This window comes from Cotesia typhae, unplaced genomic scaffold (assembly GCF_013202065.1).
Source record: "Cotesia typhae breed Kobodo isofemale line unplaced genomic scaffold, CoteBio_Ctyphae scaffold_91, whole genome shotgun sequence".
Lineage (NCBI taxonomy): Eukaryota > Metazoa > Arthropoda > Insecta > Hymenoptera > Braconidae > Cotesia > Cotesia typhae.
The window spans coordinates 2031006-2052779 of NW_027423781.1; the positions used below are offsets into that span (position 1 = coordinate 2031006).

At 26.4% G+C, this 21774-nt stretch overlaps 1 protein-coding gene across 4 annotated transcripts; it reads right to left on the bottom strand.

Annotated features, from left to right (window-relative positions):
* Positions 1 to 1387: 1387 nt before the first annotated feature.
* Mura (ring finger protein murashka) lies at positions 1388 to 21764 on the bottom strand. 4 transcript variants are annotated; one of them, XM_074258857.1, is made up of 8 exons: positions 21236 to 21764; positions 20942 to 21071; positions 9949 to 10342; positions 8363 to 8594; positions 7080 to 8138; positions 5574 to 5938; positions 4692 to 4998; positions 1388 to 4061 (listed from the first exon to the last, which is right to left on the bottom strand). In XM_074258857.1, exons 3-8 carry the CDS (start codon positions 10182 to 10184, stop codon positions 3960 to 3962), a joined length of 2301 nt encoding a protein of 766 aa, XP_074114958.1. In that variant the 5' UTR covers positions 10185 to 10342; positions 20942 to 21071; positions 21236 to 21764; the 3' UTR covers positions 1388 to 3959. The 4 variants fall into 4 exon arrangements, with proteins under 4 accessions (XP_074114958.1, XP_074114961.1, XP_074114957.1 ...); XM_074258860.1 differs by having other exon boundaries at positions 4692 to 4962; positions 20942 to 21764; XM_074258856.1 differs by having other exon boundaries at positions 20942 to 21764.
* Positions 21765 to 21774: the final 10 nt, after the last annotated feature.

Sequence of the window (21774 nt, forward strand, 5' to 3'; positions counted from 1 at the left end):
TGAGCATAATTATGTGACATCAATTAATATTAACTTAGTAATTAAAGGTAATTATAATTTATAATTAATTAATAGAAATTATTAACTATCAGATATATTATATATATATATATATATATATATATATATATATATATATATATATATATATATATATATATATATATATATATATATATATATATATATATATATATAATTATTGCTTTTTGTACACTGCATTTTTTACATAAACACAAAATTATAAAATTTCGTACAATTTTTTTTAAAAAGTTTATGTCAGTTTTTCTACTTCGTTTGATTTTCATTCTAATTACACTCAAGTATTTTTTTTTTTGGTTTTTATAAAGTAATTGCTGTTTTATATTTTAAAGTCCTATAATTTCAAAGCACGTGAAAAGTTGCCCGTAAATTAGTTAAATAAAAAAATTAACACGGAAAGTATTTAATTGTTTGGCATCAATTTTTTTTTGTCTAAAAAAAATTTTGTTTTTTTTTTTTTTTTAATGGCTTCAAATAGAAAAAAAGTAAATAAATCTTGCTCTTTAATTTCTTCAATATTTCTGGAAATTTTAGATTTTACAAAAAAATACAGAATAATTTTTTTTTGTAGAAAATTTAATTTTATAAAAAAAAGGTCGCTTATAAAATTTTTTTATTTTTTATATTTATCCCAGAATTTTCAAAAAAATAAAAAAATAAAATCAAGATTTAAAAAAAAAATTCAAGATTTAAAAAAAAAAATTTTTTTTTCTCCAACCAATCTAAAAATATTTATAAAATTTAAATCTGTAACGAAAATGAATAAAAATTTTTTTATAAATTTTTTTTTTTTTTTTAATGATAAAATTAATCATCAACTCTTATAATTTAGATGAAAAATATGAAAATATATCACGGAAGCAAGCTATTAGTAACGTGATTGGTCGAATATATCATAAGCATGAAAATATATTCAAATCCTAACTCATGCGCGCGCTTTTTGAATTTTGGCGCGCAAATTTGAATTCTAGTTAAAATAAAAAAAATAAAAAATGATGCGCTTTTTCGACTTTAGAATTTTTTTGTTTTAAAGCCAAAAAGGCGAACGCAAAAAATTTTTTTATTCACTTTTCTTACAAATTTAAATGTTATAAACATTTTTAGATTAGTTGGAGTGAAAAAAAATTTTTTATACGCCCTTTTGACATCAGTAACGCAAAAAATTCATAAAGTTCATCGGAAAAATAATTTAATTAATTTAAAATTAGATTCTGGCTTAAATATTAAAAATTTGAAAAAATTAGACCTTTTTTAAAATTTTAATTCTGCCATTAAAAAAAAAAATCTACAAATGAAATAAAAATAAAAAAAATTATTGACAATTATGAAAAAAAAAGTTATTTATTTTATTTTGATTATCAACAAAAATTATACCTAAATTATAATTAAACTTATCAACTAAAACTAAACCATAAACTGTTAATATAACAATAAATAAAAATAATTAATCAATATCATTATTTATAAAAAAAGCACCTACAGAATTACAATTGATTTCTTCTTCTAATGTTTTTTATACAATCGTAGAAACTAACCAAAAAATTATATCATTAAAGGTTTATTCACATGTAATGACACATAACTTGAATTTAAAAAATTAACTATTAATCATCTTCTTTTTTTTTTTGTCGATTTTAATTTTTTTATAAATTGTATGCAAACTAATTGTAATTGGCAATTATTCAAGCAAATACGTACAATTTTAAAACAAAACACTGGTTTTTTTTTTTACATTAATTAATTAATAAGTAATTTACATTAATTAATAACAATAATAATAATAGTAGAAAATATAAAATCGAGAGACAATAATTTTTTTAAATTGCACGTTTTATGAATGTTTATTGCGTTAATTTATTAATCACATGAAATTATTTTTCTTATAAAAAAAAAACAAAGCTAAGGAAAATAATTTTTATCACAGTATTAATCAAAGAGGCCACGTATCATAAAAAAATTATTAGTCTCTCGTTATGGCAAAAAAAAAAAAAATTTTTTTTTTTTTTTTAAATTACCGGGTCCGGGATTCGAACCCCGCGCGCTCTGGGTAAGAGTTTCCGTGCTTGGTCACGTCGCCAAGGGAAATTTAACTGATCGATAAAACAAATGATATGTTTGGTAAATCGATTAAAGTCGCTAATTCTAATCTATATTTAATAATAATAATAGCTGTTAATTAATTTATTAATTAATTAATTAATTGTTTAGTATATAAATTTAACATTAAGAGCAGCGTGATTTTATAAATAAAACTAACTCTATTTATAAAACCAAAGTGTTTACAATCTATCTTGTTAAAAAATGTGAACATTGAATCCACTTTTATTACGTATATGCGTTTGTACCTTTTTTAGTAATTAGAAGTTTTGGTATAGACATTTTGTTATTAAACTTATTTTATAATTTTCGTAAAACGGATTTAACTTGATATTTTTTATGCAAAGGCACCCGCTCCAGAATCCAATGTAATAAAATAACCCGTGACAAGTGCCAAAAGGGCATATTACAGAATTTTCGGCCAAAAGGGCGCGGATACTAAAATTTTTTTTGTCAACTTATCAATCTTTAAAAATGTCAAGATTAATTTTAAAATTATTATTTTCATTCTTAATACGCCTGATTGGCTTACAATTTTTTTTTTTTGTTTTTTATTTTAAAATATCGCGTTACTAGTGTTAAAAAAATTTTTAAGCCAAAAAGGCGGATTTTATTTTAATTATAATTAGTTATTAGCCTTAAAAATTTATAAATTTTTTTTTTTTTTAAGGCTATTTATTAAGTTTTTTTGGCTTTAGAATTTTTTTTTAGAGCCAAAAACGCGTATAAAAAAAATTTTTTTTATTCACTTTTCTTACGGATCTAAATGTTAAATATTTTTAAATTAATTTGAATGAAAAAAAATTTTTTTATACGCTTTTTTGGCTCTTCAGAGCGCCCTTTTGACATTAGTAACGCAATACGTTTACAAAAATTCGCAAAAAAAATTTTCACGTCTTTTTGGTTTTTAAATTTTTTTTTTTTCCACTCACAAACTTACAATGTTGAAAAAAAAAATTTTTTAGCCTCTTTTGGCATTTGTCACGCAATAACACACTTTTTTTTATTTAAAAAAAAATTTTTTTTTTTAGTAATATTAATAATAATAACAAATAATAATAATTATAATAATCAAAATTTGAATTTTAAAAAATTAAAAAAAGCGAAGAATTTTTTAATAAATCCAAATTATTAAAAACAACGAAATTTTTTTTTTTTATATTAAAAAAAAATAATTTTTTTATCAAAATAAAAATTTAATATGAAAATATTCCACCACCAATTTAGAGAAAATTTTCAAAAAAATTATATACTACTATATATATATATAAACATTAAATACGAGTCTAGATTATTAATTAAAAATTTAAGATTAGTTAATTTTCTACTAGTGAGATTAACTAAAAAAAAATTTTTTTACACTTACAACTAATTTTTTTCTAATTTATTTACAAGCAAAAAAGAGAATTTTTTAAGCCTCGTCTTAGTTTTTTTTTTTTTTTTAAGTTAGGTTGTTTTAGTAATTTGAAAATTTTTTCTGCAAACGGACGGAGGAACGCGATTAAATGGACTTTAGCAATTTTACATATTTATATATCATATATAACACGTTAAATAAAAGTGTTAATTATTATTATTATTTATTATTAATATTTTGTTTGATCAAAAATTATAAGTTATTAATTTGATCTTTAGAGTTAATTTTTTTTTTAAATTAATATTAATATTTAAATACACACCCATTATAAATATAAATATATGTATGTATGTACGTTGAGATATATATATTTATAGCTTGAAAAAATAGGCACCCAATCATCAATGGGAGGCATTATTAATAATAATAACAGCTAATGTTAAAGTACGTGTGATATTCGAGGTCATTCACCGCTAGTTGTGCTACTGGCTCCTCCGTTTACTCCGTTTGGGCTACTGTAGTATTCTGCCGCGTCACCACGGCAGATTGGACATGTTCGGTTTGACTGGAATCATTTTTGAGATTAGAATTTTTACTTTTAATTACTGAAAATTATTTATTTTAATTAAATTAGGAAGACTAGGTCACAGTGAAGAAAATTTATTTTTTTATTTTGAGCTTAACAAAAAAATTGCAAAAGACCATTTTTATTTCCAATATAGGAAATTTGTTTGTCTAATAAAAAAAAAAAAAAGGTTCTTTTATGATTTTTTTTTTTACTGGGACATTTTACTCAAAATTTTTTAATTTTTAAATTGAAACAAAAATTTTGGGATTTTGCTGATGCAATATTTTTATTTGAGGGAGATAGCTACTGTAAAATTTAAAAAAAAAAAATTTTTTTTTTTTTAATTTTTTTATTTAAAAAAAAAAAAATTTTTTTTTTATTAAATCAAAAATATCGCGTTATTAATGTCATAAGGGCGTATTCCAAAAAAAAGACTTTTGAAAAGGCATAAGGGCGTTTATAGTGTCCAATTTCTGATAAAAAAAATTTCTTACAATTTTGAATATTTAATCCTTATTTTTATTGTCATTTTTATACTAAAAATTTTTTATTATTAATAATAACAAGAACAATAACAATAATAATAATAATAATAATAATAATAATAATAATAATAATAATTATTACCTTAAGCCATTTATCAATACATTTAGAGTGAAATTCGTGAGAGCAAGGTAAAACTCTGAGTGTCTGAGGCGGTTCAAAATCACACATGCAGACAACGCAGTTAGTCTGGTCACCCTGGTGAGTCTCAGCATTAAACTTATACGAAGGCAATTGGTCGACTTCGGCTCGTGTGAGTCCTCTGGGTTTAGCCTCTCCAAGCCGCTCGGCAAGCGACAACAGCGCCTCGTAATTTTCGGTTTCTGCATTCTCCGGGGATGACATATCAGTTTGACTGTATGACGATAATGGTGGATTACTAAACATTGCCCTTAAATTAATAAACACAGCTAATTAATTAATTAAATTAATTGAGTTCAATCCAATCAAAAACAATAATTAATTTAATTAATTAATCAATTCATTTTCTCCCATCCTTTAACTTAAACCCTTTAATTCAGGTAGTTTAGAAGTCCCAATCCGAAATTTTATTTGAATATTTTTCATTTTTTTATACTACAGCTAATTAATAAAAATTCATATATAATTTAATTCGTATTATTGATTTAATAATTGTAAAATAATTAATTAAATGTAAATTGATGATTTAGTGGATAAATTATAGACATTAATTATTATTTAAAAAAAGAACCGCGAAAAAATATTTGAATTTAAATTTCAAATTTCAAATTTGCCGCTTAGAATTTAGCCCGCCATTTCGTGAACAAAAATTTAAATTTTTCTACCGCCATTTTCACTTTCCGGCGTTTTTCAAAAAATACACCCGTAAAAGCTCAAGTAAGTCTGCAAAAGTTTAATTAATAATCTTTCAGATAAATAAAAAAATTCCAGTCGATTTTATTGGATTTGGCTACCAAACTACCTTTTAAATAATAAAAAACTTACAAGAAGTGGAACAATAGTCCTGCGGGATAAGGTGGGGGCATAGGTGGCGCCCCTCCACCACGTCGCCAATTCGAATGCGGGTTCTGTCTGGAGCGGTTCTGGTTCCTGCCGACGGAAGTGCGCCTCGTTCGCGACTGCATCAGCTCCATCTGGTTGTTCCGAGTCTCCGGGAGGAACATCGGCGACGGTGACGCCACCTGGGCCGCCAACGCTGGTGGGGAGTAAGAGTGAGATAGCGTCATCGGTTGTGGGGGCTGAGGCTGCGGTGGTGGGGGCCCCGGGGGCCCGTTTCCCCCCACTCGGTGGACGTGCGGGTGGTGGTAGTGCACGTGCGTTCCGTCGATCAATTCCGGGTCAACTTCTCGCTGCGGAAGAATATTTTAGGTTAGTTTTATTGTTGGTTCATTTTCTACTGGGTCATGTTATAATTATCGGCATGTTGAGATGATTTGCTGGTGGTTGAGTACCCACGTCAATCTTTATTAATTTTATTTTCGTTCTGTTGGTAAAGGTTGTGGCTGAGTATACTCACTTTGATTTTTGTAAAGAAAAAATTTAATTTAGTTTTTATTTTAACATTTTTTGGTTATTATTGTAGGTACTCTTTTTTGTTTTTATTTTGTTGGTAGACACTTGGCTGAGGTTATGATACAATTTTTTCAATATCTTCGAAACTAATTCGTTTATAAAAAAAAAAAAAAAAAAAAAAAAAAATTATTGAGATCTTTTACAGCGTTGCCAAATCTGTTTTTAAAAAAGCGCGGTAAAATTTGAATTAATTTAAATTTGAATATAAGATAAAAAATTAATAATTAATTTAACAAATCAATTAAATCAAATGGGGCATAATTTTTTTTATAAATGACTATTTCTTATTGAAAAATAATTTTTTTCACTCACTTACAATTATTTAAAATATTTTATACGGTTTGGTACTAATTTTTAAAAAATTTTACTTTTAGTTTAAGAATTTTTTTACTCAAATCAAGAAGATGAAATTCTTCAAAATTATTTACTTGATTCGAGTTAATTTTTTTTTTCTGTGTAAGAGATACGAAAAAAAAAATTTAAGTATTTTTTTTTTTTTTATAGGAAACTCAATTTTCTTAATAAAAAGGTTTCTTATAATTTTTTTATATCTTCAATATTTAACCCACAATTTTAATAATAAATTTTGATACAAACTTTCATAAATTGTAATTGAGTTTTATTCGAAAAAATCACAAGAAACCTTTTTTTTTATAAAATTAAATTTTCATAACATTAGCCAAATCTTGACCCACAATTCAAAATTATAATTATAAAATTCCGGGTCCAATATCAAAGTTCAAAAAAAAAAAAAAAATCATAGAAAACCTTTTTTTATAGAAAATAAAATTTTTTAGAAAAAATGTGTGTTATAATTTTGCCATATCTTTAATCCCCACCCGAGAAAAAAAATAGATTCAAACCCTGATTTTGAGTACCGACATCAATAACCCTAAAAAAATCAAAAATTCACATTACCATTACCTGCTGAGGTATCTGATGGTGGGCCGTATAGTGTGTAGTATGAACAGGCGGCGGTGGATGGGCATGGATGGTCGGAACTCCAGATGGCGCAGCGTATCCTCTTGCGGTAGCCGTAATCAAGCTGTGGCCAGGTGGTGGGGGTCCGGCTGGATAATGCGTGTGGTGGTGATGATGAGTAATCTGGCACGAGTAAGAGAAGGGATGAGCGGTGGTGGGGGTCGGGTAGGTTCCGTGAAGATGACAGGACAATCTGGCGGGGTGGAACCCAGTAGTAGGCCAGATTGCTTCTCCACTGACGGTGACACCGAGGCCCGACACTCCAACTTGGTTAACGTCGACGACCAAGTTGTTGGTCCCCGTAGACGGATGGTGCCCAGTTCCCTGCTGGATGGGGTGTTGGTGACCCTGATGGCCATGATGACCATGCAGGCCATGATGCGTGTGAGTATTGTGGAGCCCATGGAGATTCCCAGAGTGGAGATTGTGATTGCTGTTGTGCAAGCTATGATGGGCGCCATGGAGATGCTGCTGGACTGTCGGGAAAAACTGGTACCCGTTGGGGAAAAGCGGGTCCGGGCAGCGCACGTACCGGCTCCTGATTGGCGGGCTGCCTCTCACGGGCATATGGTGGCGCGGAGAACGCCTTTGTGGTGCGGAGAGCTCCCAAGGCGCGGCGTTCGACATCAGAGGCGGCGACTGCGTCGATGAAGTCGGCTCTTGCTGGTGATTCACCAGCTGGTGGTGCCCCGGGTGGTTCTCCAAGTTACCTGCCAGCGAAACTGGACCCCCGTTGCTGCCCACGTTCATACTGGAGGCGCTCACCTGCGCGTTTCTCGAAATGCGCCGGCGCTTTCGAGAGGGCGACTCGCTTTTACGACCTTCGGGTGTGTCCAGTGTCGACTGACGGTAATATGCTGGCGAGGATTGCATTGGGACATTCGGGCTCAGTGCGGAGAGATTCGCCGCTTGCGGAGCCCGTCGGTATTCCAGCTCCGAGTTCACGCTCAGTGATGGGCTCAGGTTCATCAATGGGCCACGCATCGTTGAGCTTTCCTGGAAAGGGAATTTTGTTCGAGTTTTTTAAGCATAAGAATTTTTTTTATCAGTAAGGAAGAGTTGAGTTAGTTTTTTTTTTAGTAAATTAAAAATATGTATCTAGAGTTTTATATGAAAATTTCGAATATTTTTCGAGTTATAGTCATTTTTGTAACAGCGTGTCAAATTACCATTGCACACTGATAGAAAAACAATCTTGATTCAAGAAACTTTTTTTTTACCTGGCCGCAGATATTTATTCTTAATGGAGGCGGTGAAATGGGTCGCCGATGGTTAGTAAGAGTGAGATCTGATGGAAAATGAGACGATGATGATGGTTGCGATGACTGACTTGGGGGTGGTTGGGTGACACGATTTGTGTGCGACGGGGGCTTGTACGCTACGTTGGCGTTATTTGGGCCATGGTACACCTCTTTCACCGTGGGATTCGATGATGAACTTACTCCTGAGTCTCTGAAAGTAAAAGAAAATTTTTTAATAAAACAATAATAAATTTACGATTATAAAAATAATTTTAAGTTATCAATTTCACTGCACACTTCAGTTGACAACACTAGACTACTTAATTTTTTGTTTATATATTTAAAAACATTGGATTAACTTGGTAATAATTTTTTTTTAATTTTAGTTCAAATATTTTAATTCATGAAATTATTCTTATTTTTTAAAAAATATTAAATACTGTAGTACCTATTATATTTTAGTATTTTTTTATTGAGTTCATAATTAATTTTTAAATTTATATTAGAGACTATTTTAATAATTTTCTAGAATTTTATTGGAAACTCTAGTTTTGTACTACAATATTTGTAAGACTTTTAATTCATGTAATTAATATTATTTTTAAAAAAATATTATCACTAGGTTAAATAATAAATAATGAACTATTTTATAAAAAACGTAAATTTTTAATAAATAATTTAAATATTTTATAATTATTAATTGTAAATTATTGATACTTTGCAACTCCAAAATTAATTGATTCAGAAAAATCTTAAAAAATTTTGAATGAAATTCAAATGATAATTAATAATTTTATATTTATACAATACAGCTACATTTTTACTAAAATAAAACCTTTTTGATTGCTTTTAACATTTTTCTTTGATCATTTTTCCATTTATATTTCTTTCGAATTTTTTTTCTTATACTAAAGAAGTATAGGGGGGGTGAGACAAGAAGGCCTACCTCAAAAATTGACGGGCCACCTAAGCCAGTTTTTATTTTTTGTGGCTTTGTACTGTCAAGTGGATTTACTCTCGTTCAACTTTGACTCAATTCACCGGAATTTTTCAAAAGTTCCAAAAAAAAAATTTTTTTTTTTGGGGCAAGATGGTCCACCTCCAAAATATTAGAAAAATAAATTTTTGGCCAATTTTTAGGATGGGCCGTCTTGCCCCACCTTGCCCTAAGTACACACGCTATTTTTTTTTTTTTTTTTTTTTTTTTTTTTTTTTAAGAATATAAAGACAAAATTCTATGTTAATATATTTTTCATCTAAGTATTTAAAAACCTGCATAAAATTTAAATAATTAAAAATAGATAAAGATTTAAAGCATTCAAATTTCACACCAGAGAGCGTGCAAGGAAGAAAATAAACTAATATAAAAATCACGAAATTTTATTCCAGATAATAAAAGCTTTTTTTTTATACAAACTATTGTTTTATAAATAATTAATTAAAAATAAAAAATGGAGGATATTTACCTTAAAAAAAAAAAAAAAAAAAAAAAAAAAAAAAAAAAAAAAAAAATAAAATAATGATTGATAAATATAAATTACTATAAGGGTTAGGCAACAAAATACCCATTATGATATCGTGCGGAGGATCCTTGACGATAGGGGTACTCCTTATTGTTGAACTGCTGATTATGCTGATTAAGTTGATTGTGAGAATTGTGAGAGTGTGAGTGCCAGCTGGAACGATTGTGGCTGCTCGGAGCTGAACGGACCAATGCTGGCCCAGATCCTGATCCGGCGCCGCCATTTCGATACCGTCCCTGCATGCTCATGCCCCGATGATGCTGATTACCCGGATTCATTTAGACTCTTTCACGACTTTTTCAATAATGCCTTTTCTTTGTTACGAACGGACTTTATTAGACTTGTTGTCCTGGATTTATCCCAGAGGCCGATCTGATAGCATGGCCCTCTGAGTATACACAGGGTACAGCTGCTGCCGAGGGCCAACAACAGCGACCTGGAGTTATGACATTCATGCACTATTTATTTTGTTTTATTTACATACTTGTAATCTAACTTTTACTTTTGCTCAATAATTTGGATTTCTGCTCGAAATATCAGAGATAGGGAAAAATTATAAGAAACCTTTTTTGTAAATAATTTAATCTCCTACAAAAAAGGTCTATTATCATTTTTTTGTATCTTCAATATTTAACCCAGAATTTTAATTTTTCAAAATTTTAGCTTATATACCAAATTTTAACAGTTTTAAGCGAATTTTTTTTTTTTTTTTGGATACATTATTGGAAATACAGAAAAATTGCAAGAGACCTTTTTTGTAGGAAATTAAATTCTCTACAAAACAGAAGTATTGTCATTTTTTTGTATCTTCAATATTTAACCCATAATTTCGGTTTTAAAATTTTTATAAAATTGTGCCACAAAGTTTAAATAGTTTCACCGCGAGTTTTTAATTTCTGGCTAAACGGTAAGAGATACGTAAAAACCATAAGAAATCTTTCTTGAAGGAAAGTAAATTCTTCACAAAAAAGGTATCTTATCATTTTTTCGTATCTTCAATATTTAACCCAGAATGTAATTTTTTTACACTAAATTTTCCACCAAAAGTTTTTTTTACAATTTTACAAGTACGTATAAATTTTTTACATAAACAAATGTATAAATTGTTAGTCATAATTAGTAATTTAAACTACGTAATACAATTATTCATACATTAGTATTTTCCCCCATTTTTTATTTTTTACAATTAATTATTAATAAATAATTTGATATCATGCAAGTTGTTTTCATGCTCAAAGAAAATTACAAAAAAAAATTTTTTTTTCCACACAATAAAGTATATAGTTTTCGAATAATAAGTAAAGTTGCAAGTAATAAAAGTTCTTAATAAATTATACACCAAAAAAAATAGACCTGATCCCTTATTGGTCAAAATTAAGGCGCGCGCTATTTAAATTAAGGCGCGCGCAAAATAGCGCGAAGCGCGCTATTTAAATTTCAAATTTATAAAATCCCTCCAAAAAATAATTTTTCCAAATTCTGAATTTAATTCTGACCTAAATATAAGAGATACAAAAAAATATTAAGATACCTTTTTTATAGAGAATTAAATTTTCTAAAAAAAAAGGTTTCTTATAAATTTATCATATCTTCAATATTTAGCCCAAAAATTTCTATTATCAACTGTTGGATGTGCAATACAACTAAATTGTGTACCAAATAAACAAACCAAAAAAATTGTATTACTATAGTATCCGACGTATACTACACTATACTATATCTAATACGAAATATATATATATATATATATACTAGCAGACCCGACAAACGTTGTCCTGTACACACGTCGTTAATTCGAAAATTTCAAAAATTCTTCAATAAGCTGTAACAATCTGGACTGTTATGATGAAAATTATTATCGTTTTTTAGGCACACTTCAAAACTCTTCATACATCAATTTCTATTCGTAGTTAATATTTTAATTAGCACACGACTTGAACGAACACAATAATAACACAAAATTTCAAATATTTTTCTCAATTTGATCGCAGCACTAACTGTCGGGACAAACTGAAATTAAAATAGAATAATATTTAATATTTCATGCTGCGATGGTAGCGCAGTCTACCGGATCCACTGTAAAACATTCCAAAATTAACAACTATTTATAAATGAAAAATTAGTTAAATAAAAATTTTCCAGTGAACCAAATTGTGAATCTAAACCATTCCCAGATCCCCTTGAACACACACAAAAAATTTCATCAAAATCGGTCCAGTCGTTTGAGAGAAGTTCAGTGACATACGCACTCACAGAAGAATTATATATATAAAGATATATATATAGGTTCTGTAAATTTTGCAACAAGTCAGTCTTTCAAAATATACTGAGTGGAACGCGTCGGAGTGTACTCATTTATTACATTATTTTTTCCAAAACAATATAATAATATTTAGCAATAATTCAAAGAAAAAATGTGAATAATGTTGAATGATATTTTATAATTAAAAAAAAAAACTATAGTTTAGTTAATTAAATACAGTTTTGAGAGACAGTTTTATTTAATGCTAACGAATGTTTACTAGTGTTTAGTGAAACGCGGATTTGGCTCATGCGCAGATGAAAATTTTATTTGTATTTAATTTTATTAAATACAAATAAAATTTTTATTTGGATCAGTTTCGAGGTTTTATTAGTATTTAATACGCGTTTGTTAGTGTTTAATATGATTTTGTTTGTACATAAAATAATTTAGTTTTTTAAGTAAAAGACGAAATAATAAGACAAAAATGTCATAATTGGTTTTGTTTTGTTAATTAATGGTTATCAACAAATTTTGTGTTTATAAATCTACATAAATGGATATTTGATAAGAGCATCATGTGATGGCAGTTCAAAATGTGAGTATTTTAGTGTGTAAGTTGTTTATTAGGATATTGTTATTTATTTATGTATAAAGAAAATGCCGAAAAAAATGCTTTTTCAAAAAAAAAAAAAAAAAAAAAAATTTTTTTTTAATTAAAAAAAAAACAACAACTTATTTATTACACTGTGTCTTTTATAATCATAACATACTCAAAACACTTATATAATTGTAACATACTCAAAAGTCTGATAGAAGTTTAATAAAACACAATTTTTTGAATTTTCAAACCGCAATAACTTTTGAATGAATGAACCGATTTTCACGCAATTAACGGCATTCGAGGCAGTTTTTCAAATTCTATCATAAATTTTTAAACACAAATTGATAAGACCGGAAGTTTCGGTGTAATTCGAAAAAAAAAAAACGCTTTTATTCGATTTCTTTCGTCAACGATAACTCACGAACGAATCAACCAATTTTGACCGGCTTGGTGGCGATCGACGTGGTTTTTCGATGTTAAGAGCTGATTAGTTTTTGGAATTGATCGATCAAGCCGTTTAAAAGTGATTCAAAAAAAAAACTTGATTTGAAAAAATTTTTTTTGTAGTTTTTTTGAGATTCCTCAAAATCTACCGGTTGGAATCGGTCCAAATTGTATTCAAAATTTAAGTTTGGTCAAGCCCTTTCAAATGGTACCAACTGCGATCAAATCGGCTGAGCCGTTCAAAAGTTATCAGAGATTTACACACTGAAAACAATCTTGATTCAAGAAACTTTTTTTCTTGAAAATTTGAACTCTTGAAACTAGATATAAATATATTTCTTTCAAGAATTTTTGTCTCTTGGTCCAAAATAGGCGATAACATTGATTCAAGATGTTATTTACTTGTGTTAAGAATGGCTTTTTTTTTTTTGAGTCATTAATTTACTTATTTCCAAGAAATAATTTTTTTTCGGTATAACAATTAAAGACTAGTTAGTTTTTGAAATATACTTTGATTAATTATTTTAAGTTTTTTAAACGATAATGTTATTTTGGTTGAAAAAACTAAATGTATCGATTGAAGATAATATAGCTCTTAAGCCAAGAAAATGTAAATCAAGACAAGAAATTCTTAAAGCAAAATAATCATTTGTCTTCCAAAATAAATTCTTAGATCAAGAAAATATCTCTTGAGTCAGCATAAATTTTCTCAGTGCATATATACATACATACATACAGACACTCGATTTTTGGAAAACGGGGTAAAAATAACTTCCTGATCTTTGAAAATTTTCAATTTTTTTAGCGGGAAATTCAAAAAAAAAATTACATCTTTGAAAAATCCCTAACCTCTAATTAAAATTCTAACCTAAATTATAGAGATCCAAAAAAAGTATGAAAAAAATTGTTTAAAGAGAATAAAATTCCCCCCCCCCCCAAAAAAAAAAACCCTTTGATAACATTTCCGTATCTCCAATATTTAGCCTAAAATTTAGTTTTAAATGACTTCAATAAGAAGATTAAGAAATTTTCATAATCCTCGAACAATGCCGTCTGTCCTTCAAATCATAATCTAATTACAGAAATTCTCTACAGAATTCGTCCCAACAAAAGAAGAATATTTGCTACCCCTCGGGCCCAAAATAATAGCCAAAACAAGCCAATTACCTTACAATAAATCACAAGAAATTCAAATGTATTATTCCAAACAATCGATGATTGCACGGGGAATCACAGATTTAAAAGTAAAATTTAGGAAAACCTTTATCCTTAGTAAATGCCAGACAAAACAAATTGTTTTGTTAAGATAGTAAGCACCCGCATCTTCTCGAAAATTTTGGCAATAAAATACTCCTCCTAATTTTGTAATTCCCAAACTAACAGTGTAATTTTCTGTAGTTTCCATTAGGACCGTACTTAAGTACATGTTTCTTCTTTAGTATTATTTTAGTCTTGGACCGACTCTCGGACTTTGCTTTTTTTTTTTTTTTTTTTTTTTTTTTTATAACTATTATTTCAATAGAAGATTTCAAATCGTAAGGAAATGCACGGGACGCCTTTACAATATAAATCTGTCGAGGATCTAAGATCTTACACTAATACTTCTTTACAGATACTTATATATATACGTATTTATACGAAACACATTTTGTAAATTTATATTATGTTAAGGTATATTTTATACCGTGCACTATATTGTATATATATTTATATGGATAAATAAATTCTACCCTTATAGTAATATAAAGCGTCTGATGAATTGAATACTTTTTTTCCTACTAGCCCAGGTATCATTTTACTTCACAATATTTCTTCAGATTTTTTGGAATTTTTATTAAGAATATTAATTTATAATATAATAATATGTAAGAAATATTAAAATTGGGAAGAAATAATTAAAACAATTAAAGTACCAGACATTTGATAATTTTTTGAAGAAATAAATTACTGCAAAAAAAATTGATGTAGAAATTTTTAAAAGTTAAAAATGCATTTTTTTTTTTTAATTATTTTTCAGAACAAATTTGTTTGCTAAATAAAACTAAAACAAGGTCAAGTGGCTCAAGAAAATTTTCGGTCGACTGAAAGTAAGACCGAAGTTGTTTTGGCCGACGCAAAAATTTTTCTTGAAATTCTATTCTTGGTGGAAGTAATTTTTTATTAGTTCAAATTATCATAAATACTTGATACAATATATTTTTAAATTTGATCAAAATTTTTAGATATTTTAGGGAAGCAGCGCCACTTACTTCAGCTGAGAAAAAAAAATTTTCTCTTAAATATTTGATACCCTTTTTATGTTATTTTAGCGCGCCATTATAAATATTGAATGAAAAAAAATGATTTAATATTAATGAAAATTTACTATCAAGATATTCAATTTTTTTAGACAAGAGAGAAATTTTCTTAAGGCAAAAAAATTTACTTCTGTCAAGAATTAAATTTTTTTGGAGCAAGAGGCTGAATTTTCTCAAAACAAGATTTTCTTGGATCAAGATATGTATTTCATAAAGCAAAAGAATTAATTTGTTGGAATAAGTGAAATTTTTTTTGCTTAAGAAAATAATTAGAAAGAAAAATATTACTCACTGATTCTGTTGTTGTTATCATTCTTATTTGTATCACATTTATATGTTTTGCAAAGCATTAATATACAAAAACTTATTTCTAAATTTTAAATATTAAATACTCAGATTCTTTTTAATTAAAGGAAATTTTTACAAAGTATGAAAATTCAGAAGAAATAGTAACAATAATAATCTTCTAGATGAGAAAAAAATATTTGAAAAGTTTCCGCGGGAAAAAATGAATTTTCTGCGCGCGTATCCGCCATTTTGTCAGCCGTATTTAGTTCTAACGTGTTTTTACAGTTTTTAGAGTTTATCAATCGATTGTAGTAGCGAAAAAAGTTTGTTTATCGTTTGCGAGAGGTTCACGAGCTTTATAATGATAATTTTAAATGTTATTCACATTTTAGAGGCTAAATATTTATTTTACACAAAATGGCGGTGACAGTATAGGTAAATAATCCATTTTTTGGTCAAATTTATAAATTTTTAGAAATGAATTCGTTTTTTAATAATATTTTCAAGTGTATACATAAAATTGTGTCATTTTTAATTGTTTTTTTGAAAAGTAAATTATTTTTTTGGTTATAAAAAATATTATTTGTGATTTTTTTAATGAAGAAATTTTTTTGAAGTTTTATCATTGTAAAATTGGAGTTTTAATGAAAATTTATTAAATTGAAGATAAAAAAAACTTATCTAGTGAGTTAATAATTGTGTATAAGATACGATAATATAAAATTTGTAGAGAATTTTTTAGATATGTTGATTGGGACTGAATTGTGATAAAAAAATGTTCTTTGTAAATACTTTGAGGAAGTTGAGAGTGAAATATGGAATAATAAAATAAATAAATGAAAATTGAATAAATATTCGGTAATAAAATGAAATGAGACCGAAATTTTTTGGTGTGTAATGTGAATGTATAGATAGATATTGTTGTGCGTGTGTTAATGGATATGAGAAATATATAATAATGGAATGGAAAACGTTTAATGGTATGCCTACCACCTGCTGCTTTTCTGCCCGAGTTTTAAAAAAGTCCAACTGATATACAAAAGAAAAAAGGGAACATGTGTATGAGAATGACCGAGTGAGAGGTTTTTATATTGAGAGAGAGCAGAAAAATGGGCATGGGCTGATGACAGAGGATATAATATGGTTTGGTATGGGATGTGTGTTAGAAACGAGGGGATCTATAATAGTAAGAAGTATAAAGCTCAGATTAGAAAGAAAAATCTCATGGTACTTTTTTTTTTTTTTTTGAAAATTTATCTCGACCTAATTTTTTCTTCTACGATTAGAATTTTGTTAATTTATTTACTAAGAGAATTTTTAGTGAAAATATTTCAATTATTTTTATTAAAAATTTTTAAATCTAAAATTTGTCATTAAAATAATTTACAAATAATTTTTATTAAAAATTTTTCAAATACAAATTTTTAAGAAAATAAAAAATTAAAATTTCAAATGAAAAATATTTTTAAAAATTCATATCATAAATTTAATAATAATAACATCAAACTAAAAATTCTTATTAAAAATATTTAAACAAAATTTTTTATTAAAATTTGTTAATGAAAAATTTTAGTAGAAATATTTAAAATAAATTTTTCTTTTTTTTTTTTGATTTGTGATTTGTTCGGACACTCAACAATAAAGCCATTGTAAAATATAATTAGTATTAAAAGTATTGATAAAAATTTTGTGATAGATTTTTAACAAAAATTCTAGATTAAAATATTAAAATAAAATGAATAATTATTTAAAATTTAAAACTTCTAAAAAAATATAATTGAATAAAAATATCTTCATTAAAATAATTAAAAATTTAAAAATAACTCTGATAAATATTAATTACAAAATCAATAACCTCATGACAATAAAAAATACCGAATAACCATATCCACTCTTAAATTTCTATAAATAAGTAAAATAAAAACCAGTTAATCACTAAATCACTAACCCTAAAGAAATCCAGTCAACAAATCCGTAAAAAGTTCAATGTTTCAATAAAAAATTATAATTTAGAAACGGAAAAAAAAAAAAAAAAAAAAAAAAAAAAAAAACATTACGTTATTAAATAAATCTCTGCTGGAGCCATAACAAAATTTCTTCTCTATCTTTTCAAGAAAAAATAAATCCACTAAATTTACACTCACACTTAAACAATTTAAATAAAATATAATAAAATTTCCCGGCTCTTTTTATTATTGTCTACAACTTTTGTACTATTGTATTTAATACAGCATAAAATATAAATTACGAAATATTGCGTGTATTTAATATAATAGTTTGCTCAATATTACAAAACAAAAGTGTTATTTGTACACTCGTATTATTTTATATTCTCCAAGCCACATGCACTAAGAATAATTCACTATTTTAAATTATTAGATAATTTTAAATTACTTGTATTATTTTTTTTATATTCTTCATGAAGAATAAGAAATCACAGATAAGCACTGATTATACTAAAATAATTGATAATTTATAAATTAATAACTTATAGAAAATAAATCTTCTCACGAATCTAACAAAATATGTTACAGTTCAAGTTGAGGCTCGTGAGAAGCAGATAGACCCAAGGAGCAAGTCTGAGCTATACTACTAAATCTACCAAGTAGACCCTTCACATGTATTGCTCGGCTGACTCAGTTCTATCCCTACTGGGGTCTCAAACTGAAAATTACATCAATGGTACGATATATTTACAATAGAAGAGAATAGAAGAAAGATAATATAGAGAATGATGGTAATGGTAAGTCTAGACTTTGGGTCTGAGAATTTTTTTACTTTTCTTTTGTTGACTTTTTTTTATGTCAAGAAATTTTCGGGTTTTCAATAGATATTTGTACTCTGGGATTTATATTGAGAGAATTTTTTGGTTTTTTATTTTTATTTAATACTGAGCTTTTTTTTTTTTTTTTTTTTTTTCGGTTGAAATTTTTGTTTTAAGAATCTTTGATAGAAATTTTTTGGATTAAAAATTTTTAATGCAAGAAAGCTATCGAAATTTTAATTTTTTTTTTTCACAACATTTATCATAAATTTGCTGTAAAAACAAGCAAAAAAAAATTATTAATTTTTCACCTAAATATGACCAAAAAAATAAATTTGACCCCACTTTAAATAATTACCGTGGATTGTATTTAATGTGAAAAATATTTTTGTATTTTGCTCAGAGTTTTTATTTAAATTTTTAGTTTGATAATTTTTGATGAAAATTTTTAATGAATTTTTATTTTGATTTCTTTATTGAAAATTTTCTGTATTACAAAAATTCTAATCGATTTATACAATGAAATTTTTTGTTAAATTTTTTTTTAATTTAATTTCTGTGTTAAAAATTTTTATTCATAATTTTTGTATTAAAAAATTTTTGCTCCAAATCTTAGAATTAAAAATTGTATTTTAATCTCTGTATCAAAAATAATTACTTATAAATTTTTATATCAATCTCTACATAAAAAATTTTCATGATTTTTAAAAATAATTTTAAATTACGATTTTTCTTTCTCCAATTTCGTTAAAAAAATAATTAAGTAAATTTAAAAGTCTAAACTATATGTCAACAATTAAAAAAAAAATTTATGACCTTCATGATAAAATACAAAATTATAATACAGCATTTAAAATGAACAGAGGTTCTTGATCCAGAGGGGATACAGTCGCGTATACTCTAGCCATCCCATTTTAAAGATTTTTCGGCTGCTTTCAAAGATTTCTTTGTTCTTTGTACTAGTGTATTATGTATTATTAATTAATTTATCAATTTATTTATTTATTCAATTATTTATTATCAGAGTAAATTAATAATGTTGAAAGAGTGGTAAATTCTTAAAATTTTGACATGCTAACTGTAAACTGAGGCTCGGAGAAATGGACATCTGTTGTACTGGTCTGTACTAAGACGCTTTCTTAACATGTGTTGAATTGTTAAATGTGTACGGGTTTATGTAACATGTGGGTGTGGGTGTGGGTGAATTGTAAATGTCTTTTGACTTTTTTACTTTGGGAAAGTGAGTTTTGGTACGTGACTGTTAGTTTTACATAACTTATTCAATTCCTGAACAGACATTAAGGACTTTAATTGTCAATTTTTATTTTTTTTTGTAATTTTTATTATTTATATATTTATTTTAGAAATTGAAAATTACTTTTTTAATTTAAACAATATTTTTTATCATAAATTTAATGTTGAAAAAAAATTATTCAACAATTTTTCTTTTAAAAAATATTTTTAATTAGACTTTAAATTAAAAATATGTTTTTATAAAAATTATAATGAATTTAATATTAAAAAAATTTTTTTTAATTTTAAAAAATTTTATTTTAATTTAAAAAAAATTTTTTATGACTAAAATACAAAAAAAAATTTTTTTTTATAAATTAAATACTAAAATCATTAATCAAAAAAATTGTTTTTTAATTAAAGTTTCAATGTCAATATTTTTTGTTAAAAATAAATAATACACTATAATTTTTTGACCAAATAAAAATTACAAAACAACAATGGAATTTTTTTAAACCCAATCTTCGGCCCAACCATTTCTTTCGACCGAAGAAAAAAAAAAATACTGAACCTCTAATTAAATAGAAAATAAAAAACAAAATACCTTGAAGTTTTTTTTATAAAATTGCCAATAAAAATAAAAAAAAAAAAAAAAGTATCTTCTCTTAGGAATAATCAGAGTCAGAGGCGTATCTTGACAGCATGATAAAACATTACAGAACCCAAGCGCATGCGTAGCTTAATTGTCAAAGACAATATCTATTATAAATAAACAACAATGCACAATGACAATGACAACCTTTAACCAGGTTCCACTAAAAATTCAATTACTCTAATTAACTCTTACACAATTCTCGACAACAAATTCTAAAAAGTAAATTTTTGAGTAAATAATTAACTGAATAAATAAATAAAATGAATAATAAAAAAAGACAATAAATGTAAAACAATTAAATAAAAAAAGAAAGTGAAGCTGGCAAAAATGATGCGCGAGAAACCTGCGCGGTAGAAAATTTGCATATTTATGTCAATTATTAAACGTAATAAGTAAAATAATTATTAAATAAATAAATTTTAATATTAATGTTAATTAAATAAGAATAAAAATAATAATAGTATTAATAATTGAAGGCAAAACCCCCAGAATTATTTATAATAATTACCAATGAAAGTGATACGACGATAATTGAGTCCAGCAATGGCGATGGCTTCCTTTTATAAATTCTTATTTATTACAAACTCATATTATTTATTTCCGCACATATATTTGTCCGCTATTAATTGCAGACAAAACTGAAAAATATTAATTTATTAGTCAAGTATTGTTCGTGATTATTGAGCCTGGGAAAATAAATGAGCGGCCCCACCCAACGTCATTGTGAATTAAACAAAAAACTAAAAATTTAAAATGTCTGATTTTTTAAAATTAATAATAAATAACTTTTTTTCACACTTACTCGTAAAATCACTTGAGATTAACATGACACAACTGTCAAATAATAGCAATAATAACAGTTGCTGATGATAATAATAATAATAATTATAATGATAACAATAGTGATGATAATAATAATAATAATAATAATAATAATAATAATAATAATAATAATAATAATAATAATAATAAAATAACAATATAAAACTATTAAATGTTTATCTTCAGAAAAATTTTAAACTGACACTCGCGTATGGAATTTTTTTTCTTGACGTCGAGAAGTTACTCAGAGGGTAGTAGATGTTGAACATTGTTTTGCGTAATTTATTGTTTGTTAATTGATGTTCTTCGAGCGTGAGTCAATAATTTTTTAAGATGGCGATGGATTTTATTTTTTTGGGTTTTTAATTGACGTTTAACTTGGTGAAATATATTTTTAACGATTTTATTTTAATTTCTGGTGAGTTACGGCTGTTTGTTGTAATTTTAAAGAATAAAAATTAAATAAAAACAATTAATCCGGACCGTGGGGCTCCGGATTTGTGATTGATACTGATAATA

Coding starts and splice junctions, on each gene's coding strand:
- Mura (XM_074258857.1), bottom strand. CDS start 10,184: ATGAATCCGGGTAATCAGCATCATCGGGGCATGAGCATGCAGGGACGG. Junction 8,139..8,362: donor GAATAAATATCTGCGGCCAG/GTAAAAAAAAAG, acceptor TTCCCTTTCCAG/GAAAGCTCAACGATGCGTGG. Junction 4,062..4,691: donor GTATTGATAAATGGCTTAAG/GTAATAATTATT, acceptor AAATGATTCCAG/TCAAACCGAACATGTCCAAT.